At 46.6% G+C, this 24,221-nt stretch overlaps 2 protein-coding genes and 2 long non-coding RNA genes across 8 annotated transcripts in view; 3 read left to right on the top strand and 1 right to left on the bottom strand.

Moving 5' to 3' along the window:
• Positions 1 to 155: 155 nt before the first annotated feature.
• Positions 156 to 7,159, top strand: LOC120051230 (GDP-Man:Man(3)GlcNAc(2)-PP-Dol alpha-1,2-mannosyltransferase-like). Its single transcript, XM_038997978.1, has 5 exons — positions 156 to 234; positions 3,078 to 3,299; positions 4,040 to 4,411; positions 4,890 to 5,467; positions 5,906 to 7,159. Exons 1-5 carry the CDS (start codon positions 188 to 190, stop codon positions 6,187 to 6,189), a joined length of 1,503 nt encoding a protein of 500 aa, XP_038853906.1. The 5' UTR covers positions 156 to 187; the 3' UTR covers positions 6,190 to 7,159.
• A 356-nt stretch (positions 7,160 to 7,515) lies between these two features.
• Positions 7,516 to 10,863, top strand: LOC120051228. 2 transcript variants are annotated; one of them, XR_005477243.1, is made up of 4 exons: positions 7,516 to 7,652; positions 8,034 to 8,161; positions 8,412 to 8,489; positions 9,268 to 10,863. It is a non-coding gene; the product is annotated as an uncharacterized LOC120051228 (long non-coding RNA). The 2 variants fall into 2 exon arrangements; XR_005477242.1 differs by having other exon boundaries at positions 8,412 to 8,509.
• A 432-nt stretch (positions 10,864 to 11,295) lies between these two features.
• LOC120051229 lies at positions 11,296 to 12,155 on the top strand. The gene is made up of 2 exons (XR_005477244.1): positions 11,296 to 11,680; positions 11,834 to 12,155. It is a non-coding gene; the product is annotated as an uncharacterized LOC120051229 (long non-coding RNA).
• Positions 12,156 to 14,186: 2,031 nt separating this feature from the next.
• raph1b (Ras association (RalGDS/AF-6) and pleckstrin homology domains 1b) overlaps positions 14,187 to 24,221 on the bottom strand; it is a 77,564-nt gene continuing 67,529 nt past the window's right edge. For all 4 annotated transcript variants that reach the window (XM_038997974.1, XM_038997973.1, XM_038997976.1 and 1 more), the window contains 4 exons: positions 23,639 to 23,737; positions 23,244 to 23,370; positions 22,455 to 22,591; positions 14,187 to 19,156 (listed from right to left, as the gene is read on the bottom strand). In XM_038997974.1, coding sequence (XP_038853902.1) covers positions 16,259 to 19,156; positions 22,455 to 22,591; positions 23,244 to 23,370; positions 23,639 to 23,737 — 3,261 coding nt within the window. In that variant the 3' untranslated portion in view covers positions 14,187 to 16,258. The remainder of the gene's footprint in view (positions 19,157 to 22,454; positions 22,592 to 23,243; positions 23,371 to 23,638; positions 23,738 to 24,221) is intronic.

The following is a 24,221-nucleotide window of genomic DNA, read 5'->3' as shown; positions in this document are numbered from 1 at the left end:
TCTATAGCTTCCAAAATATTTGGTACAATTGAGGAGTGCCAAGATGATTTTATACACATCATTGACTACACCAGGTGGCGTTGTGCTCTCACGGAGGTATAATAAAAACGGACGCGCTAACTTAAAATAAAAACCAATAGTGAATTTTCAGCACAAACACTTCCGGTTTGAAGGTTGTGTTGTCAAGATGTCTGTCCATGATCAACTTGCTCAATGTTTGTGTGATCTAATCAGGTTGGAATTTAGTTTTTTATGTACATCTTTATCTAATGATGTTAGATATTTTCCCAGCTAACTAGACAAAACATTGTGCGATTGATTGCTTTAGTCAGCTAGCTAGACATTATAGCTAACCAGCTGGCTAGCTACTTAGCTGTCAACAGCAGTACATCACCTACGTTAGTTAGCTAACGTTAAGCCAGCTATTATATTAATTCATAGCCTATGTTTATCAATGTCGACTCGTAATTTTTCTTAAGTCGTGTCTTGTTGCTCATGGAATGTAACTAGCTAGCTCTCAAACTCTTATTATCCGTGGCGTAGGGTTTTCAGCGCTTAGCTTCGCCCACGCAGTAAGTTTGGGTGGCTGCATATGAACTACAATCCCGACGCTGTGTGTTTGACGTTTAAAACGTCAATCATCGCTTGCAAAATGGTTTTTGAAACACGCTGATATGCCACCCCTTATCTTTCATGTCAGCTAGAAAGATGCATACAAAATACAGTTACTGTAGCAGTTTTACACAGATCCATAAGCTGCGTGCCTCCAGTTGATGAATGACTACACTTCCTCCCCACACTACCCAGTTACGCTAACATACAGGCGTTCAGAGCATGCTAAAGATAGCTACCCAATTAGCACATGTAGCCAGGTCATCACTAGTTAAGTCATAAACCCTGCCTATTTCTACAATGTATCTTCTTAAAAATCTGATTTTAAACCTAACCTTAACCCCATTAACGTTAACCATAAATTAGAAAGCAGGCTGTATTGCAATCATCTCTGATGGGAGGTTGAATGTTCGCGGCCATGGAATAATTAACTACATCATCTCCACACCTCAACCGGTATTCTACAAGAGCACAGACACAAGGGACAACAGACACACTGGTCTCTACGTTGCAGATGAGCTGAACGCAGTCATCAATGACCTTGGACCACAGAAGGTATTTGCACTGGTGACAGACAATGCTGCAAACATGAAGGCTGCTTGGTCTAAAGTGGAGGAGTCTTACCCTCACATCACACCCATTGGCTGTGCTGCTCATGCATTGAATCTGCACCTCAAGGACATCGTAGCACTGAAAACAATGGGATACACTCTACAAGAGAGCCAAGGAAATGGTAAAGTATGTGAAGGGTCATCAAAGTTATAGCAGTAATCTACCTCACCAAGCAAAGTGAGAAGAATAAGAGCACCACATTGAAGCTGCCCAGCAACACCCGTTGGGCTGGTGTTGTCATCATGTTTGACAGTCTCCTGGAGGGGAATGAGTCTCTCCAAGAAATGTGCATATCACAGTCTGCCGATATGGACAGCCCCATCAAGAGGATCCTCCTGTATGATGTATTTTGGGAGAGAGTGGTAAGCTGCCTGAAACTCCTGAAACCTATAGCAGTAGCCATTGCACGGATTGAGGGAGACAATGCCATCCTGTCTGATGTTCAGACTCTGCTTGTAGATAGATGTAAGAGAATAAATCCGTACTGCCCTGCCCACTTCACTGTTTCTCCAAGCAGAGGAAACTGCAGTTCTGAAATCCATCAAAAAGCGTGAAGACTTCTGCCTGAAGCCCATACGCCGCAGCGTACATGTTGGACCCCAAGTATGCTGGCAAGAGCATCCTGTATGGTGCAGAGATCAATAAGGCCTATGGTGTCATCGCTACCGTGTCTCGCCACCTTGGCCTGGATGAGGGCAAGGTTCTTGGCAGTCTGGCGAAGTACACTTCCAAGCAAGGGCTTTGGGATGGAGATGCAATATGGCAGTCGTGCCAACATATCTCATCAGCCACTTGGTGGAAGGGACCTGAGGCTCTTTCCCCTGTTGCCTCCATCATCCTCCAAATCCCACCAACATCAGCCACCTCAGAGCACAACTGGTCCTTGCTTGAGAACACACACCAAAGCACGCAACAGGCAGACTAATACAAGGGTTGAAAAATTGGTGGCCATCTTGGCAAATTTTAGGCTTTTTGAGCCTGACAACGAGCCATCCTCAACAAGGTTGGAAAGTGACAGTGAAGATGAGGCCTCAGAGTCTGATGTTCAAGAGGTGGACATTGAGGAGGTCCAGGGAAAAGGCATGGAAGCCTGAGAGGAAGATCATTTTACAGATGTATGTTGAAAACATTTTTGAGAAATGCGATTGGTCATTGGGGATCATTCAATATCCCTTTCTTTTGGTGTTCAGTGAAATCATCCCATATGAAGAGTCAACTCATTTAAAGTTCAATACGTAGCTAAATAGTTTTTTTTATTTCTATTGCGAGGATTTTATAATTTGCAATTATGTCTACTTATGATAAAGTAAAAGGTTTATGTTTGTCTCCATATGGTATTGTAAATATATCCAATGCAAAAAACATCTACATTAGATTTCGTTAATTCCAATATATTCCCGTTAATTCCCACGGAAAGTTTCCACCTCTGAATATTCCCCAAAATGTGCAACTTTAAGTGTAGATTATCAGTTTAACAAGATTCCTGGGCCTTGTTCAGTAGTAACGTTAAGCAAACGTTGTGGAACGTTGCAGGTAGAAATGTCATGAATAGAGCTGCTATAGCTCATATATGGCTCTGATATTGCTTTTTCTACATGTCAGAGGTATGTTTGCTCTAGCTAGCTACATATATGAGCATTCAGTGGGACAATAACGCTGATGGTTGCAGATAGAAATGGCATAAATACAGCTGATGTGATTCCATATTCTACAAGTCAGAGATGCATGTTTGTTCAAGCTACATTATATATTTCTATCTGAACGTTGCGCAACGTTGTCTCACTGAATTGGCCCTACCTTTTCTGTAGTGCAGGTCTGTCACCTTATCTCTTATAGTTCTCTCATTACCCCAGGTTGTTGTGGACATTGCTCCTGCCATGCGTGTTTCTGTGCATGCTCCTGACCGCCACACTGGTCGTGCTTGTCATGGGGGTGCGCGTGTGGCTGCAGGCAAACAGGAACGCACGGCGAGCGCGTGATGGGCGTCCCACAGTGGCTTTCTTTCACCCGTACTGCAACGCGGGAGGTGGTGGCGAGAGAGTGCTGTGGTGTGCCCTCAGAGCTTTGCAGAATAGGTAAGGGAAAATTGGACTTTCAATGTATGTCGTTGCACCTTGACTAAGCTAAGCCACACCAGCTAATAATTACCGGTGACAAATTATATTATTATTGTAAACTGGGTGGTTCGAGCCCTGAATGCTGATTGGCTGACAGCCGTGGTGTATCAGACCGTATACCACAACATACATTTTTACTGCACTAATTACGTTGGTAACCAGTTTATAATAGCAATAAGGCACCTTGGGGGTTTGTGTTGCGTTGTGCACAAGACAAGCCTCGGGCCTTTTTGCTTAATTATAATATTCCTAGCTCTAGGATTTTACTACAGATTGCTCAGTGCATTCAGCATGAAGAAGTTACTTTGGTGGATTATCTATCTAATCTCAGCTTGCTACCTGTTTTTCAAGCATTATGTTGATTAGAATGTTCACACAGTATGAAAAAAACCATATCCAACAGTAATTCGTTGCCATGTTCATTAGGCACCAAAGGGAAGAAAAAGAATTGGAACAGGGGACTTAACGCCCATTTTAATTTTCCCTTGCGTAACATTTTCTGTATTGTGCCCTAATGAACATCTCCCAGTCTTCCACATTAATTCACCCACCTGGGTCATATTCACTAGGAAGCAAACAGACCCACAGGGGAGGGAAGTACAACCAACTGGGGACTACCTGAACTTGCAAAACGTTATCCATTGCAAAAGGGTTTGCTACTGTATGCAGTAATAAATATGGTGTCCTCCATGTCCCAGGTACCAAGATGTCAACTTCATGGTGTACACGGGCGACCAGGGTGTGACGAACCAGCAGATTCTTGATGGCGCCCGGCGGCGCTTCAACATCCTTTTACCTCGACCCGTCCAGTTTGTCTTCCTCAAACACCGCCTATTGGTCGAGGCCAGCCTCTTCCCCCACTTCACTCTGATTGGTCAAAGTGTAGGCTCAATCTTCCTTGGTTGGGAAGCCCTTACGGAGTTTGTCCCAGATGTCTACATCGACTCCATGGGTTACGCCTTCACTCTGCCTGTGTTTAAATACCTAGGGGGTTGTCACGTGGCTAGCTACGTGCACTACCCCACCATCAGCACAGACATGCTGTCGGTGGTACGCGAGAGGAACCCCAGGTAGGTAAATCGTCTCAGAACCCTGTTTCTCACTACAGACCCCCGGCCCCCGAGACACAGTAACTAGGATGTTATAGCCAGGTCCATATCGGAATGCACTTTTGACAATAATAGGCAGAGAGGCATTGGCTATGTCACACTCTGACTACCATGGCATGACAATGTTAGAGAAGTTAGCTAAAAAGTCACCTACAGATCTGGACTAGGCTATGATCAGGATCAAATCAGGCTAATGGGAATAGGGAAATTGGGAATACTCTGGAAACTTACAAGCACTAACTAACACGTTGCACCGCTGTCATTTTGACTCATCAATCCTCCATCAATCAGTTTTGTGCATGTTGTAACTTAGGTCCACTTTCCTCTTTATCGTTGACGTCAGTGCGTGACTTCCCCTTGTTGTGCATGCTTCCCTTCACCTGATCCTATCATGTTATCGTTTACCATTCCCTAACCAACCTCCCCCCTATGTTTCCAGGTTCAACAACGCAGACTACATCTCCAACAACCTGTTACTGAGCGCGGTCAAGGTTGTCTACTACTGCCTGCTGGCGCTGCTTTATGGTCTGGCCGGCTCCTGTAGCGACGTGGTTATGGTCAACTCCAGCTGGACCCTGAACCACATCCTGACCCTATGGCGAGCGACCAACCGCACCTGCCTAGTCTACCCGCCCTGCGACACCCACGCCTTCCTCCAGCTCCCGTTGGACGAGGACTCGGACCGGAAGTGCCATTCCATCGTTTCCATTGGTCAGTTTCGACCGGAGAAGGACCATCGGCTTCAGATTCGCGCCTTCCGGAAGGTGCTGCAGAAGAAAGAAGCGGGGCTAGTTGCGGGGCCGGGAGGAAGGGAGTCGCTGAGGTTGGTGCTGATTGGTGGATGCCGGAACCAAGAGGATGAGGATAGGGTGTTGATGCTGAGAGGGCTGTGCCAGGAGCTGGGCGTGGCGGACAGGGTGGAGTTTAAACTCAACGTGCCGTTTGAGGAGCTGAAGAGGGAGTTGGGGGAAGCTACGGTGGGACTGCACACCATGTGGAACGAACACTTCGGGATAGGTATAAACAGAAATAGAATTACTATCATTCTATACTACTGTCATTTCTATTATTAATCACCTGGAGTGGCTATTATTCCAATGCAAAGCGCTCGTTCTCCCTCTACATTCTCAACATTTAGTACTGTATAATCCTGTACTGAATGGAGTCCTCATACGCTCTATTCAACAGCCCATTCTGAAATTGTAGTACATTGTTCTGTAACAATATGCTTTTGTTAATCCTCCTCTTTATAAATGAAAGATGAAGGCATACAGGCATTTTTACTGCCCGTAGCAAGTTTCTCAAAATGGCTGGGTTGCTAGCCAGGTGGCTGTGGATGCTATCTTCAGTGTTCAATATAAATGCAGTCTTAGGTAATGCGATTATACATCCAGCAATGTGTCTAACTTTAAAGCCAACACTTACCCTGTAGCCTCTGCTCTCCTCTGTTCTCAGGGGTGGTGGAGTGCATGGCGGCTGGGACTGTCATCCTGGCCCACAAGTCTGGAGGCCCCAGGCTGGACATTGTGGTGCCCTACGAGGGCCGCCAGACGGGCTTCCTGGCCGAGGATGAGGACGGCTACGCAGACGCCATTGAGCGGATCCTGGCCCTGTCACCCTCGGCCCGCCTGGAGATCCGACGCAACGCCCGCCTCTCGGTCACCCGCTTCTCCGACCAGGAGTTTGAGGCCTGCTTCCTGGCCGCCATGGAGCCTGTCATGGGGACACTGGAGCGATGAGGGGTGTGGGTGGAAGTGTGTCACGCTCATGGGTGTGTGTGTGTGCGCGTGCATGCATACTAGCCATTCCTTTTAGTTGACATAGGATACAGTTTGTGTTAAAATGCACCAGGAATACGTTGACTTAAATGAAAGATGTATTTATTGACGTGTCAGTCCAGGCATCCACTCTCTTTCTAGAGGGTCTTATATGTTTAGTATTTGTTTTGTTTTCAAGACCCATTACATTTTTCCAGTGTATTTGTACTTGAGGCATAACATTTTTAGTGCTCGTCTAACGTCCAAGTTCCCCGTCTCGATTGTCAACGCATACAGAGAGCTGGCTGGTAGACTAGACTAGTGCTTGTCTAGCGAGGACTGGACACAACTGTGATTTTGATGGCATTCCAGGTTGTCTTTTTGCAGTCAAACTACAAATATTAGAAGATTGTTATAATAAGATAATTAGGTGGGTGCTTACATTTGTATTATTTCACATGTGTGAATTGGAAATTGTTTATATCCCACCCAGTCAGGGATCAGCCATTATTGACGGCAACCCTGGAGCAATTGCCTTGCTCACGGGCACGTCGACATATTTTTCACCTAGTTGGCTCGGGATTTGAACCAGCGACCTCTCAGTTACTGGCCCAACGCTCCTAACCGCTAGGCTACATAGTGTTTAATGTGGTTCTTGGGATGTGAAACACATCTCTAGGCATTGTGAGATCTGATCTCTTGTGTAGTGTGACTCCAAAAAAGACTACCTGGAATGCCAGCAGTGTCTGACTGTCTTTGATGAGGACCAAACTCTGATCGCTGACATCATTGAGAGAGAGGATAGTGACGAGCCTGTAGAGACGAACTTCACAATCCTGATGACTGCTGTAATAATTAGATTGTTACTTAACATTTTTAAATGACTAGAAATACCATTCTGTATCCTAAGTAGGAAGTATTTTTTTTTAAATTAAAACATTTATAAAATACATTGGTTTTGTCATCTTTAGTGCAATGATAAATTGATCAACAAGCATTTTAGAGTGCAAACGTGGACGTCAGTGTTTTCACCATGTAGAAACATCAGAACTGTTGTAGCGGTCTTCTTGCAAGCAAACTTGTCTTTTTTGCTAGCACTGCCTTCGCACATGGCGGCTATTTGAAGGTTTTACTTGCAATTATTGTGATATGTAGTTGTTTGCACGTGCATCTGGTAAATGAACATGTGGCAAGTTTAGTTCCAGGAAGAAGACCACTTGAAAGTAATGAGATTTCAGCCTGTAGGTCAATACTGTTGGCATTGAAATAAACCCAAAGCACTAAGGTTAATCAGTGCCATGGCAAGGAGGGGACAGGAGGGAGAGGGCTGGATAGAGTCTGATCGTACTGTATTTAAGGAATGGGGGAGTTGATGATCGAGGTGCTTTGTTTTATGATAGACAGAAGATGAAGTGGTGTGTTCTGCTGGCCTTGCTGCTGCTCAGGTAAGTGATATACAATCCTTTCAGGTGTAGAACTCAATTTTGCAGCTGGTTCTAATAGTGCTTCTACACATGCCTCAGTCCATTTTTGTAATTTACGTCCAGTCAGGAAGTGAAGCCAGGGTTGTGTTCACTGGGCACCAAACTGAAGAAAACGAGTAAAATGGGAGGAATAAGAAACACAAATTTTAGTTTTCTGTTGCAAAACGTTTTCCTACGGTGAGCCCTAATGAACATGACCCAGTTCAAGGTATTATGTTAATCATTAATACAAAAAAATCGATTCACAATGCTGACGAGGGACACAGGACAATATTACCTCCCAAATATCCCTGATGTGAAAAGTACTGTATGAGTGCTCAGTCTCCCCTGTTACCTCTGCAGGCTTGCCCCTATACCAGTCAGAGCTGGAGTCCATGGCAGATGAAGCTCTTGTCGTGTCCATGTCCCAAGTCAACAATCTGTACGCTGGCCTTCGTCTATACCGAGTCACCCATGGCTCTGTCAAAAGGGTAAGTATCTTCTCACCCCTAACCTCAGTGGAATGGCTACATTTAGTGCTTTCAGAAAGTATTTATACCCCTTGATTTATTCCACATTTAAACGTGATAAAATCTATTTAATCCATTTTGAATTGAAGCTGTGACAACATTTTTGTTGTGCTACAGCTTGAATTCAAAATTGATTACATATACTAATGACAAAGTGAAAACATGTTTTTAGAAATGTTTGCAAAATCATGTCTCCAATATCATTTCACAGAATTTGGCAATACATCCAAGAGGCTTCACAACCGCGGACCACGTGTATGGCGTCGAGTGGTTTGCTGATGTCAACGTTGTGAGTGCCCCATAGTGGCGGTGGGTTTATGGTGTGGGCAGGCATAAGCTACAGACAACGAACACAATTGCATTTTATCGATGGCAATTTGAATGCACATAGATATCGTGACGAGATCCTGAGGCCCATTGTTGTGCCATTCATCTGCCGCCATCACCTCATGTTTCAGCATGATAATACACAGCCCCTGGAAGCTGAACATGTCCCAGTTCTTCCATGGCCTGCACACTCACCAGACATGTCACCCATTGAGCATGTTTGAGATGCTCTGGATCAACGTGTCTGACAGCCTGTTCCAGTCCCTGGCAATATCCAGCAACTCCGCACATACATTGAAGAGGAGTGGGACAACGTTCCACAGGCCACTATCAACAGCCTGATCAACTCAATGCGGTGTCAACTCAAGGAGATGTCGCGCTGCATGGAGGCAAAATGTGGTCACACCAGATACTGACTGCTTTTCTGATCCACACCCCTACCTTTAAAAAAAAAAAAAAAAAGGTGTTTGAGACCAACAGATGCATATCTGTATTCCCAGTCATGTGAAATCCATAGATTAGGGCCTTTATGAACTGTTGTTCAGTAAAATCTTTGAAAATGTTGCATTTATATCACAGGCACCATCCCACTTCTAACAACAATGTAGCAAATCAAACTTGCTAACCTCTGCTCACTTGGGGAAGATCGTAGCAAGCATACCTAGGTAGCGGTCGGTACATTTCAGTTTTTTTTGTTCATACACGTCATCACATGCATTAAGATCTATCTTCTCTTCCAGGTTGTTACTTTGGGATAAAGGAGACAGACTGTCTGAAGAAGACCCACAGAGATGTGCTTTCAGAGTGGGCTTCTTTGTGGTGAGACCCGATCCTCGATTAATGGCCAAAGAAAATATCTGATTTGTCAAAAGACCAATTAGAGAAAAAAATATCAATTGTCATCGCAGCCTATGAACTCAGTACATGAAATAGATCCGGGGCTGTATCAAGCATCTCAGAATACGGGTGATGATCTAGGATCGGTTTTCCCTTTCAGAGCATAATTAATAAAAATACACTATGGACAGAGAGGACATGATCCTAGATCAGCACTCTACACACTACTTTGAGACTGAAATGTTCGTATAAACAACCACACTGACACAGTACAATAAATAATTCCTCCAATACGCAGCTGATGAAGGATTGGGACTGATAAATACATCTCTTTAGCAAATGACTTTCTTGACCCACAAATCAAATATCTTTTCTAAATCTTGGACCAGATGAACAGGAAAAATAGCTACATGAAGTGCAGTAGCTGTATTTTACATCAATACCGGATAACAATATGAGCAAATTGTTTGTGTTTTGTCCTAGACACAGATTGCTGTGGGGTTCATCTATAAACTGACGGTTTTTAGGACAATCTCTACTGTTGACAGACTCCACACACACTGTTGATTTTGGCATGGGATGCTGTGTTTGTTGTGACAGACGGGAGAACAGAATGTCACAATATTAGTTTCTCTCTCTGCCCTTGATCATTCCAACTGTACTGGTGCCTGTTATAAAAGCTAGATGTATAGATTTTTTAGATAGAGAAGCCTTCATACTGATCAAAGTGCTTTATTGTATGCCCATTCTTTCAACTGCCACTAATCGTCCCCTTCCTCCCAGCCGGCCACCTCCTGCACCACATGTGTGCGTGCCGCTTCAGAGCTCACTCAGGTTGTGGCCAGAACAACTCCGAGTCCAGTAGTGAAGAGGTGAGAGAGAGGGGATGCCCAATAGATGAAGAGAATAGAAGGATGTTTTCACATTATTCCTCTTTAAAAGAGCCAATCTCAGTCCTCTTTAAAGTGAGCTCTGGGGATTTGAATGAGGACTCAGCTCCTTTGCCAGTTCACTTCAACTTTGTTGTCAATCTTTTTTGCATTCAAATTGCTTTGCTTAGAAAAGAACCAAGATTTTTTTCTAACAACATTTACTCAATGCACAAGCCATACCATCAGAACCTGTTATCGGACAGCCAGGGGTGTCCCTACATACATTTTGGAAGCTAATAATGTAGTTTGCATTTGGTTACAAAATAATCCATATAAAATGTACATGTAAAAATGACTGGTTACAGGATAAATGGAAGAACAAATAATGCTTTAATTGGGCTCCCGAGTTGCACAGCAGTCTAAGGCACTGCATCTCAGTGCAAGAGGCATCGTTCAAGTCCCTGGTTCGAATCCAGGCTGTCCCCCATAGGGCAGCGCACAATTGGCCCAGCGTCATCCGGATTTGGCCGGGGGAGGTCGTCAGATTTTATTCTTAACTTACTTGCTTTGTTAAATAAAGGTTACATTTTTTTTTATTAAACTGGGATAAGCAATTTCCTAAATGTGTCAAGTGCAACATCTGTTTGTGTCTCATTACACAACACTGACCAACAACATAGGAATCACTACCAAACTTATTGTATGACCTTATACACTATTTTAGGCCAAGCCATGGCTACTATACTATGATCACTACATCCAATGGATCTGGATACTGCTTTAAAGCACATTTCTGCAGCATTAGTAAGGATGTGATCAATACATGTTGATGATTTCAGTCCTGCGCTGTTTAACTACCCTGGTAGGTTGACTGAACCAGGTTGCAGGCACCGGTTAAAGTTTGAAGCTTTTTCTTGATTGGGCAGTTTGATGAAAGAAAATATACATCTCTGTTGGTATCACATTATCAAGCATTTCACACATGTTATCCAGATACTGACTGGCCTTTAGTTGAGGCAGATGAACCTGTAGCCATATTACTTCAACAGTATTTAACATGAGATCTTCTCATCTGTACAGGAATGTGGTTCTGAATATAAACAGCAACACCACCACCACTGGCATTTCTGTAAATGTTAGTGGTAGCAATACAAGGTTCTATCAAAGGTATTGTCAGTTTCAGAGATACTAGCAAGCTATTAATTTCATCAACCTTGTTTCTTAAGCTACATATGTTAACGTGGGCTATTTGTAGACACATTTCTTGAAATGAGGGCAAAATCAGAATGTAGACAAGATCAGGACAAAGGGTTCATGTTTACACCAGGTATAAACAGAGCTAAAGTGTCTAGCTGGGCCATACAGAAAAATAACTAAATCCAGATTCTCTATCAACAGAACTTCACGAGGCAGAAGTTGAACGTGTAACCATTTGGGAACAGGGGTAAGCAAACCTAGCCTGTTCCCAGATCTGTTATTGCGGTCTTTTTATCTCCTTTGGTCAGTTGGCAATACGGCACAAACAGATTCAGTTGACACCAATGTATAAAACACTCAAAATAATCACTGTGCTAACCAAAATAATGTATTGCTGCAGGCCCTGCCTGTGCCTGGCATCTGAGGCTCCTCTCTTTCCCAGCCACTCTTTCTCCAGACAGGAAGTGGACCTCAGCTGATCCCAAGGGGCGACAGCATCGGCAACCACTTGGAGTATATTCAGTGATGTGAAACGTTCCGAGTGTTGCAGATAGAATAGTGAATTGTCAGCTCTATACATTACAATTCTCTGACAGACAACCATATCTGTTCTATAACGTGACATTCTCCTGATCAGGCCCTGACAGTACTCGTTGGGAGCTTAGGAGGTTCTGATGGTGGCGATGGAACATGAGAATTTCCAATTAAATTGATTACTCGTCTGAATGTGAGGCGTCATTCATTTTCGTGTTCAGTAAATGGGACAAGCCTCTGGGCTTTAATAGATACAAGTGATCATTTCCAAGAATGACAAATTATCCACTGTCCAGCGTGATTGAAAGACGCATGCAGGGTGATCCTGTGTATGCAGGACATGGAGACCACAAGAGGGCACTCAAAGCCCATCAACCCTGAACCCAGAGCTACATTCTATCTTATCAAAGATAGTGTTTGGCTGTGTTTATACAGGCAACCAATTATGATATTTTGCCCTATTATTGGCAATAGAGCTCATTTGACTAGTCAAAAGACCGATTAGTGGAAAATCAGAATTGGGTGGCCTGTGTGTAAACGGACTGTTCTACACTGAGTGTACAAAACATTAGGAACACCTTTCTAATATTGAGTTGCAACCCCTTTTGCCCTCAGAACAGCCTCAATTCGTCGGGGCATGGACTCTAGAAAGGTGTTCGAAGCCTTCCACAGGGATGCTGGCACATGTTGACTCCAATGCTTCCCACAGTTGTGTCAAGTTGACTGGATGTCCTTTGGGTAGTGGCCAATTCCTGATACACCCAGGAAACTGTTGAGTGAAAAACCCAGCAGCGTCAACCTTTCCAACAAGTCAGTTTGAAAAATGTCTGCCCTGCTAGAGCTGCCCCGGTCAACTGTAAGTGCTGTTATTGTGAAGTGGAAACATCTAGGAGCAAAAACGTCTCAGCCACGAAGTGGTAGGCCACACAAGCTCTCAGAACGGGACCGCCGAGTGCTGACGCACGTAGCGTGTAAAGATAGTCTGTCCTCAGTTGTAACACTCACTACCGAGATCCAAACTGCCTTTGGAAACAATATCAGCACAAGAACTGTTCGTCGGGAGTTTTATGAAATGTATTTCCATGGCCGAGCAGCACACAAGCCTAAGATCACCATGCGCAATGCCAAGCATCAGCTGGAGAGGTGTAAAGTTTTCCGCCATTGGACTCTGGAGCAGTGGAAACATGTTCTCTGGAGTTATTAATCACACGTCACCATCTGGGTTTGGCGGATGCCAGGAGAGCGCCAACTGTAAAGTTTGGTGTAGGAGCTGTTTTTCATGGTTCGGGCTAGGCCCCTTAGTTCCATTGAAAGGAAATAACGCTATAGCATACAATGACATTCTAGACGATTCTGTGCTTCCAACTTTGTGGCAACAGTTTGGGGAAGGCCCTTTCCTGTTTCAGCACGACAATGCGCCCTTGCACAAAGCGAGGTCCATACAGAAATGGTTTTTCGAGATCGGTGCGGAAGAACTTGACTGGCCTGCACAGAGCCCTGACCTCAACCCCATCGAATAGCTTTGGGATTAATTGGAACGCTGGCTGCGAGCCACGCCTAATCACCCGGCCTCACTAATAATCGTGGCTGAATGGAATTAAGTCCCTGCAGCAATATTCCAACATCTAGTGGAAAGCCTTCCCAGAAGTGTAGACTGTTATAGCGGGAAAGGGGGACCAACTCCATATCGATGCCCAGGATATTGGAATGAGATGTTTGACGAGCAGGTGTCCACATACTTTTGGTCATGTAGTGTATGTCAGATCAGTGACTACTTCAAGGAAGGAAGCATTAGATGCTCTAGCCTCAATCTTTAAGTTTCATTCTTTCACAACAGTAGACAAAGGGACAATCTGGGATTGGTACATCCAATTTGACTTTTAAATAAATTATATATAGCCATTATTCTTGAATAATGCCTCATGAGCTTAATTACACTTATCAAAATCCAAAATATAAGCTTGTTTAACTCCATTGCATTCACGATAAACGCTGCAGATGTCTGTTCAATTGTACATGACCTTATTATGGTGCATCGTTGACAGGCACAAGCGGATTGAATCCCGGCCCTGGTTAATTGTTTTAGTGGTTAGATTGCGCCAGCCCCATTCCTTAGCTATTTAGCAAAAGAAAAGTGATGTTTGAGTCCCAGATTGTCCCTTTAAGTTAACCAATACATTAACCATAGAGTTGGTGATAAACAAGACAGTGGGACATGGTCGAGGTATGATTTCAACATTTATATTGTGATCTTCGGTTTATATGCAAGTAGAGACATTTGGTCTGCAATCTCCCCCCGTTTTCTTCATTTGGCCCCCAAAATCAGATACAACACTTCAATAATTTAATGCCTACTTCAGTTTGACATACTGCAAACCAACAACCTGAAAAGGATAATATTCAATCATGAAAATGCACAGGCTCTGGGGTGAAGTTTCCCCTGGGGACAGATCTAGGATCAGCTTCCCTGCCCACAACCATTAGCAGCAAAAATGACCCAAGATCAGCGTCTAGAGCCAACTTCATCAATACAGAGCAATGTAGATAAGCAAGATTAATATGACAGCATGTGTTGTGTCTAGTAGTGGTCCCTCAACATTCATGGTCCACTTGAGTTCAGTACGGTCATTCAGCTTTGTGGTTATGGTCGCTATACTGTACCTATTGCTAACAATGATGGAAACCGTAGCTAATGCTTATACCAATCTAATCCAGGATGTTCACAATTCGGGAGAAGACTGGAGAATTGGGACAAACCCTACATTGAACTTAAGATGTCTGCCCATTGATATCCAGGCTTATTAGGATAATAAGCACTAGCACCCTTGAAATGAAGGCATTGCTGCGAGAACACCACCCCCTCTCTCTGCACTGCACTTTGGCAGGAGAAGCAGGAAATTGCACTACACTGGGATGTTTAGGCCATAAAAATAAGCCAGACGGGAATTTGTGGGTTAATTTTGCCAGTCAGGTCTAGTCTAATGCTAATAACATAATTCAATGCTCAGTACCTTCAAGCAACAACATGTCGCTTCAATTTTAGCCACCATGTTGAGAATAACTGAGTATATAGTAAACTGCACCTGGAGCACAGCTGTCCCCACTCTGTACATTATATTTCTATAATTTTTAGGCCATGTCACGTGACAATCTAAAGGCGTCAGGGGCCAATGGGAGGGGAGCAAGGGCTGTTACTGTACAGATAAACAGAAGCAGATGTTCATTAGGCACCAAACATTTTAGAACATGTAGCAACGAAAAGCGAAAGTGTGTGTTTATTGGACAATCCAGTGAGTTCCTCCCCGTTTCACAGTCCGTTTTCTTCTGCTTGGTGCCTAATGAACACGACCCAGATGCAGGTCAGGTCAAACAAACACAGCACACACCCCACAGACTAAAGGGGCCCTCGAAGACATACACACGATATGCCTCGTGCCGTTTCAGTCTTCAGTTAAGCAAAAAATGTTACGCATTAAATAAAACACTAACCAAGTCACAAATGTTTCCAGTTGCACAGTCATGGCTTTGTGCCTTTAGGAGGGAATTTCCTTTTTTTATTTGGAGATTCTTTCGAGAGAGGGCAATCGTCTGTGAAAAAAAGGCATCCCGATTCGCGTGTCACCGAATCACAGCACAAAGAGCGAGACACTTGTAAAACATTCAGAGAATACTTAGGAAATGTTGGGAATTCTTAGCTCATTGATTAAAATAACCTCAGCCTATATTCTAAAGTTTTTCAATCTTATCCGCATCTCATGATTTAGCCAACTAGCTTTTAAAAACTTAACTAAAAAAATAAGAAAATCTTTAAATGTATTAAATAATGTCATATAAAAACAGAGGCAAAATAACAATCCCTATTACAGAGGCCTTCCTTTATGGGCTGTCCCCCATTTCCCCTTCTATCTCTCGCTCTCACACACGGATGCATGTGAATACGCGCATGCACACATACACGAGTACGCACACAAACGGGTACACATACACACACTCACCAAAGAGCTTCATGTTTTACAGCATGTCCATGCAGTACCAATGCAGAATGAATCGTAACGTCGTTATTATGGTTTTCTGATTACGTGGCACAAACATATGGCAAAGAAGAAGAAGCGGATACATGGTTTGGCGTTTCCTCATTTACATGGTTAAGTATTCACCATCATAATCATGGAACACGAGGAGTTCAGTTTGTCAATTTCCACTGACGGTCCTGTGTGATAGATAGAAGCTCCTCTCCAAGAGAGGTAATATAGGCATCATCCAACAGTCTCCTTTTCTACCACTCCCCTGGTCAGTGTGTCAGTTTGGTGTTGCCCCCCCTCTTGGGTGGGGCCGGCGGGGGTCCCCGCCGTAGCGTTGCATAGCCTGAGATGTTCCCCCCCGACAGCAACTCGGGTGGCGGTGGGGGCAGCGCCAACTCCATGTCGTCCATGGTGCCCGCGGCGGGTTCCAGGTTGGGGCCGGAGAGGCGGGACGAGGAGAGCGAACCCTGCCGGCTCACCGACTTGCGCTTCAGAGTCCGGTTCAGGTCGTCCATGAAGTTGCCCGGCTGGGGGACGCCGTTGTTGCCGTTCCCCTTGGGGGGCGAGGTGGGCAGCTTGGGAGGCGGGGACAGGGCCGGGGGAGACGGCTGGTTCCGCTGCAGCGTGGGGGGAAGGGCCTTCTTCAGGGAGCCCTTGCCCCAGGAGGAGTTGATGGTGGCGGGGGGAGGGGGACCAGGAGGGGCGGGCGGTACTTTTGGCTGGGGGTTGACCACTGCCACCTTAGGTGTCCCGAAGTGGCCATCACTGGGCGGCGGGGGAGGGGGGAAGTCAGCGGTGGACTGGCGCTGCTGGCCCACTTGACCCACTTTGGCCTGCAGGGCCAGGTTGGCCAGGTTCAGCTTGCCTGGCTTGGGGGGCGCCGCGGGGCCGGCCGGGGAGGGGTCCTTAGAGGGAAAACTACCCAAGGGTACGGCAGGGGAGGACGGGAAGGTGGAGGGGGAAGAGGACTGGGGTGCAAACTTGCTGAGAAGGTTCCTGCGGGACTCCTGGTATTCAGCCGAGGAGTTAGACTTGATGCTGGAGGCCTTCTGGGGGGTGGCAGGCAGGGGCTTCCTGCCCCCCCAGACAGAGGAGCCCGTGGAGGAGCCCAATGGAGATCTCTTCAGGGGTGAGCCTAGGTTGCCGGGGGGGAGAGGGGGAGGCGGAGGGGTGGGGCCAGTGATGGGAGGGGGAGGTGGAGCAGGAGGGGCAGGGGCAGGGCCGGTGACAGGAGTAGGTGGAGGCGGGGGAGGAGGGGGGAAAGGCAGGCTGCTCTCAGAAGGGGGTGGAGGGAACTCTGGGGCCTGTTGCTGGGCCTGTCCACCGCCTGGCTGCCATCTTGGTTTGGCCTTCACCGCAGGAGGAGACAGGGGGGCTTTGGGGCTCTCAGTGTGATTGGTTGACAGTGTGGACCCTGGGAACTGGCCTGCCATCTGTTTGACCAGGGAGGTGGTGGTGGGCGGAGCCGTGAAGGACAGGGGTGGCGGCTTGGAGAGGCTGTGCTGCTTGGGAAATGTGGGAGGGGGCTGGTTGGGGGTGTGGCCTATCTGTAGGCTGTGCTGCTTCTTCATTGACACCGGCGGTGGTGGGGGAGGAGTTGGGGCAGCAGGTGGGGCGGGAGGGAGAGGGGAAACTGGGTAGAGAGGCTTCCGGGCACCGTGGTGGAGCAGAAAGCCTGGGGAGAAGGTTTTGGGTAGGGCAGGGGGGGGAGCAGCTGCGGGCGAGTACTGCTGCTGAGGAGGTGGGGGAGGAGGAGGTGGGGGAGGAGGGTGTGTCTGCACCGAGAGCTGCTGGGGAGGCGGTGGGGGAGGAGGGGGAGGAGGGGGTGTCGGCACCGAGATTTGCTGGGGAGGCGGTGGGGTAGGAGGGGGAGGCGGCGGTGCCGGGGGCGACTCGACCAGTCTGGCAGTGGGGGGAGAGGGGCCCTGGGGGGGACCGCTGGGGAACTTGTGTGCCAGTGCCTGCTGGAGGGCGTTGGCGCCGTAGCGCGATGTGCACAGACCTGGCATGGGGTCTGGGTGAAGAGGAGGGGGAGGGGGGATGTCGTTGCTCTGCAGTGGGATGAACTGGGGCACGACAGCCGGGGTGGGGGGCCCGAGCCGGAGTGCGGCCATGGCCGACCCCAGAGCAGGCATGGATGGTGGGGGAGGGGGAGGCGGGGGAGGCGGGACGTTGATGTTGTTGACCAGCGGTTGGGGAGGAGGCGGGGCTTGAGCTAGCACCCTGGGTGGGCTCTGGTGGTTGTTTTGTGCCCTATGGTGATTGGCGGCCTGGTGGGCAGCGTTCTGGTTCTGCAGCCGGGTGATGGTGCTGTACTTGGCGAACACGGTGGGGCCCGAGTGGTGAGGGGTGCTGCTGGCAGGCAGGGGCGGCGGGGGAGGAGGCGGCGGGGGAGGAGGCGGCGGGGGAGGTGGGGGCACAGCTTGGTTGTAGCTGCTGCAGGGCTGTGGGGACAGCTGTTGGGGTGGTGGAGGAGAGGATTGGGGGGGTGGTGGAGGAAAGGGCTGTGGCGGCAGGGAGGGCAAGACCTGGGTGTAACTGCTGCGGATGTGGGGTGGCAGCTGTTGGGCTGGTGGAGAAAGTTGGGGGGGCAGGGAGGGTGGTGTAGGCTGGGGGGGTGGTGTAGGGGAGGGCAGAGAGGGCAAGACCTGGGTGTAACTACTGCGGATCTGGGGGGTCAGCTGCTGGGGTGGTGGAGGGAAGGGCTGGGGAGCCAGGACATGGGTGTAACTGCTGTGGATCTGGTGGGGCAGCTGTTGGGGTGGTGGAGGGGAGGGCTGTGGAGGCAGGACATGGGTGTAACTGCTGTGGATCTGGTGGGGCAGCTGTTGGGGTGGTGGAGGGGAGGGCTGGCGGGGCAGGGAAGGCAGGACCTGGGTGTAACTGCTGCGTATCTGGGGGGGCAGCTGTTGGGGTGGCGGAGGGGAGGGCTGGGGGGGCAAGGCCTGGGTGTAACCGCTGCGGCTCTGGGGGGGCAGTTGCTGTTGAAGCGGGGGGGAGGTACCCTCCTGTGGCTGGGGGGGTACAGCATGGGTGTAGCTGCTGCGAGACTGGGGAGGCGGCTGCTGTTGTGGCGGCGTAGCAGACGCAGGGGGCTCCAGTTGTGGGGTCTGGCGGTGCGCATGGACAGGGTGGGGGAGGGTGGCGCCTCTGGTGGACTCCCTCATCTGTGTGGGGACAGAGAAGTACACACAATGAGTACAGGATCACCATCTGTTGATAAGCAACGGCTTGCTAAGGTTACGGGTAAGGTTTAAGGTTAGGATAAGATTTAAGGTTAGGGTTAAGTTTAGGATAAGGGTTAGTAGATAGTGAAATTAGCCCCGGCGTTATGAGTGGGCATTAGGTGGCCTGGACCTCCCTACCGCACCTCCTTGCCAGTCCAAATCGATAATTTATTTGACCGAGATGAGCGCAGACAAAGACGCATCAATCTCAGATAAATCAGAGCGAGCGAAACAGCGCCCCCTCTGTCTGAGTATGTGTAACCCATGTATGTAATGCTGTCTGGACAAAAATAGTATAGCATGTCATACTCTTTTTGACCAAACAGCATCACATAACATGGGCTAAATAAATCAAATCGTATTGGTCATATACACATATTTAGCAGATGTTATTGGGGGTGTAGTGAAATGCTTGTGTTCCTTGCTCCAACAGGGCAGTAATATCTAGCAATACACAACATTACACACAAATGTAAAAGTAAAATAATGGAATTAAGAAATATATAAATACTAGGACGAGCAATGTCGGAGTCCGGAGTATAAATATATATGTGATGGGATGTATAGACATTATGGACAGTTTTGTGGATAGATTATTTAGTACATCTGTATAATACATACAGCAATAGTTGAATAGGATGGCATTGACTAGAATACAGTATGTAAACATTATTAAAGTGATTAGTGTTCCATTATTAAAAGTGACTGGTGATTCCATGTCTATGTACATAGGGCAGCAGCCTCTACGGTGCAGGGTTGAGGAATCGGGTGGTAGCCAGCTAGTGATGGCTATAAAACAGTCTGATGGCCTTGAGATAGAAGCTGTTTTTTAGTCCCAGCTTTGATGCACCTGTACTGGCCTCGCCTTCTGGATGATTGCGGGGCGAACAGGCCGTGGCTCGGGTGGGTTGATATCCTTGATCCTTTTGGCTTTCCTATGACATCAGGTGCTGTAGGTGTCAGGCGGGTGATACAGCCCGACAGGATGCTCTCAATGGTGCATCTGTAAAAGTTTGTGATTGTCTTCGGGGCCAAGCCGGATTTCTTCAGCCTCCTGAGGTTGAAGAGGCGCTGTTGCGTCGTCTTACCCACAATGTCTGTGTGGGTGGACTATTTCATATCGTCAGTGATGTGTACGCCGAGGAACTTGGAAGCTTTTCACCTTCTCCACTGCGGCCCTGTGTGATGTGGATGGGGGCGTGCTCCCTCTACTGTCTCCTGAAGTCCACGACCAGCTCCTTCGTTTTGTTGACGTTGTAAGACAGAGGTGGCGCTGTTTTGCTCGCTCGGATGCTTTCTCTGGTGAGATAGTTGTTTCAGCCACATGCAAATTGAAGGCAAGTTGGCAGGTGCACAGTGCACTGTTTGGATGCTGGAATTATTTTAGACGAACGTGCAAAAGGTAACCTACTTTTTGAAGTGATTTGTATGACAAATCAGTTGAAAACATCACGACTGTTTGTGTTAATGCCACATAAGGTAATTTTTTTAATTACTCTGACATTTTAAGTCATGCTGCCCTTGACTTTACCTAAATAAGTCTATAAAACACAATGCCATTGTTAGAATCTTAATATCACAAACAGAACTGGTGTTATAACCAGTGTTAGGAGGGTATGTCATTTTCTTTATGGTTTTCCCCCCATTTCCCTCCCCTCCTCCCGACAGTAGGGCCTGCTTCCCTCCTCCCGACAGTAGGGCCTGCTTCCCTCCTCCCGACAGTAGGGCCTGCTTCCCTCCTCCCGACAGTAGGGCCTGCTTCCCTCCTCCCGATAATTAAGGTGCTCTACCCAGTTGATAATTACACCAATAATTGCCTCGAAACTTAACATATACCGAAATTAATTTCACATACAACAGATGAAAATGGTATGTACCCTATATCAGTCCACCGAATCCAAGCAGCCTTATCAGTCTACACTGGCCTACTTGGAGTACACAGTGAGAGCGTGCATAATTTACTATAGCAAGTAGACCAATAGATGCACATGCGGCGTTGCGACAAAATCTGAATGAAAACGACTCAGATGGTGGGGAAGAAATTAATCCCGATGACGAGCCTCAGCCTGAATCTACACCTCCAAGGACTAAGCGCAAAAAAAGCCAGAACTGGGCGCACTGAGCAGGTGCCCGCGCCACCACCCAAATGAAAACGGTGAGACAGGAGAAAGGAAGGCACGGCGCCGTTTGGATAGAACAAGCCAGAGACAACGCAACTGGCCGATTATCACCACAAAATGTCATCACAGAGAGCAGGCCCTACATCAAGCAAAAAACAACAATAGCAACGCACTCACTAGATTTCGTTGTTTATGTGACATGCTCCAACTTGCGTGACGACTCACACCATGTAAGCACGAGCGGACAATAATTGACTATTTTGGACTGCGGTCATATTCATTAGAATGCCATTTAAGCTTTTGCGGTGATTTTCACTATTCATCAAGCACACTTGGAGCTTATAATAATGTTAAGGCAACTAATGTTTTCATAATTTGACCGTGCATCTTGCGTGCGTCTTGGTGGTTGGGGTATTATCTTTTTTTGCCGTTGTAAAAGCTGTTACTGCGTTCCAACATATGCTTTCCGTTTCATAGTTGTAACAAAGGCACTCCACAAATAAAATGTGTTTCTACATAAACAGTAACTAATGAACAGTACCACTAATGAAAACGCGTTTGTGTGATTTGAAATATATATTTTTTTGTATTTTAATGTTAACTTCATAAAAACAACCAAATGACAATTTTTTTGCGATAGCATATATGAAATGTATTCGTTAGAATGTTGCAGTCCGAATGACTGCACATCAGCTTGAATGGCGGTTCTAGTTTTCCCACGGAAGGAGGTCCTGCAAAAAAAAAAAAAAAAAGAACAAAAAAAAAAAGAAACTTGCCCCGTATGGAAATCAAAGGCGTCCAACTGATTTGTTCTGGTGCTGGCCCTGGTTGAAATGTTACTGATAGTCCATCTGTAGGTGCTCTACAGACTATCAAAATAAAGTGTTACCCTAAAGTAGAACCTTACTAGCACCGGCAGTGAGTGAAAGAAAAATTCAAGCAAAGACAGAGGAAAAACTTGCCATTGAGACAAAATCAACAATTTCAGTAAAAAAATTGATGGAGACAAAGAGGAGAAAGGAGGGATGTAATGGAGAGACATATAGAGAGAAAAGAGGAAATACAAAGGAGGGATATGTTGGAGTGAAGAGAAGAGGTCAAAGGTGAGAAGGACTAACCCTGGTGTTCTCCTCCATCTGCGTTCCTCTCTTCCAGGCCTCAGAGAAGATGGAACTGACCACGCTCTGGGAGCGCCCGTGGCTGGAGGCCGTGTCCACTCCACTGTCTGACTGGCCCGAGTGGTTTGACTGGGACTCTGGGGAACACACACACAGCCATGGAAGAGAGCTGCTAGATGCTGATCTTGGGTCATTGTTGCATTTCCCCACTAATGGTTAAGGTTAGGATTGGGCAAGGGGAAGCTGATCCTAGATCTGTACCTAGGGGGAAACTTCACCCCAGAGCATATAGACACTAGATTGCTGACCTATGCATTGGCTAACAAGAGGCTCTGAAGCCACCGAACTGCCATATTAACTCCCTATTTTGCAGATTTGAGTAATGGGAGTGAGTGTGTAAAAAAAGGGTGAATCCATGTGTCTATAGATAGACTAGAGCTTTATCGTGTACCCTCAAAGCCACAACAACTGATTCAAGATCAGAACTAGAATCAATTTACCTACTGCTAGACAGGAGTTGTGGTCAATTCCATCTGAACTCCAATTCAGAAATTGAATCGAAAAGTAGTCATACAGTAACAGGATATCAATTGATTAATAGCATACCAATCTGTTCTGAATCGACTGAATTCGAAATGATCTCAATTTGAGATTATGATAGACAAGCACAGATCCGGCATCAGCTTGGTTATCACAGTCCCCCAGCCACTACCATTAGGCCTCAGTGGACCACCGTGGACTTGAGCAGCTGATCCCAAACCAGTTGTAAGCCCTGGAAGGCTGACTCACCGGGCAGACTGGCTGACCCGGAGCTGGAGCCAGAGCGGATGCTGGAGGTGGAGAGGGAGGACCAGTCGTAGGCCGCCTCTGTGCGCTTCATGGCCTCCTGGTAGTTCACATACAGCTGTTTCCCGTACTACACCACCGCCACCGTGGGGGAAAGAGGTCACAGTTGCTAATTGTTTACATCGAATGGTGTATATATTTTTTTCTCTCGTGTATTTTGGTTGCATGCTTCAATATTGACCAATCTTGTAAAACACCATCTTTAGTTTTCGGGGAAACTAACTTAAAAAAAAAAAAGCTTTAAGTTTAGGGGACCCCTTTTGGCTTATTAAGAGCAAAAGCTCTATATAGCCTCTTTAATAGTCATGTTTAAGAGTGACGAGGAGGTTAAGGTTTACCTTGGCGATGCGAATGCCGTTGAACCATTGGTGGAGGGTCCTGACATCATCACAGCACAGATACTTGATGTACTGGGACTTCTTCTGGATCTGGGGGTGCTGAACATAGAGACATGAGTGTTACCATGACAACACAACAAATGTAGTTTCACTTTGTTCTTTGGAGGAGGAATGGCCAATCAGGTCCTTCTGCTGTCCAGAAGTTTGATCCCATGGGCTAAATTGTCATGATCAGTGGTTTCAAGTTTGTATCCATACCTTTTATACAAGCTGATCATAGCGAAAAAGGAAATACTTCTGCATTTCCCGCTGTGTAAACACATTGCAAATAGGTTCAGGATAACTCCTCCGGAAAAAGTTGGGTAGCTGATATTCAGAGTTTAAATAGCCAAATTGATTACTCACAGGAATCAGGACTAATAAAGCCAATGCAACAGACTGTTTGTAAAGATTTTTAAAAAAATGTACAAAAAAAACTGTGGGCCTATCACATGAATGGGCATTCCTAAAATTCCATTGCGGGCCACATAGTAGGCTACACCCCAGTAAGCATGGACCGACACTGACGTACTTCTGGATCTGT

The sequence above is a fragment of the Salvelinus namaycush genome, chromosome 7 (genome assembly GCF_016432855.1).
Source record: "Salvelinus namaycush isolate Seneca chromosome 7, SaNama_1.0, whole genome shotgun sequence".
Lineage (NCBI taxonomy): Eukaryota > Metazoa > Chordata > Actinopteri > Salmoniformes > Salmonidae > Salvelinus > Salvelinus namaycush.
This window is presented reverse-complemented; position numbering and strand designations above follow the sequence as displayed.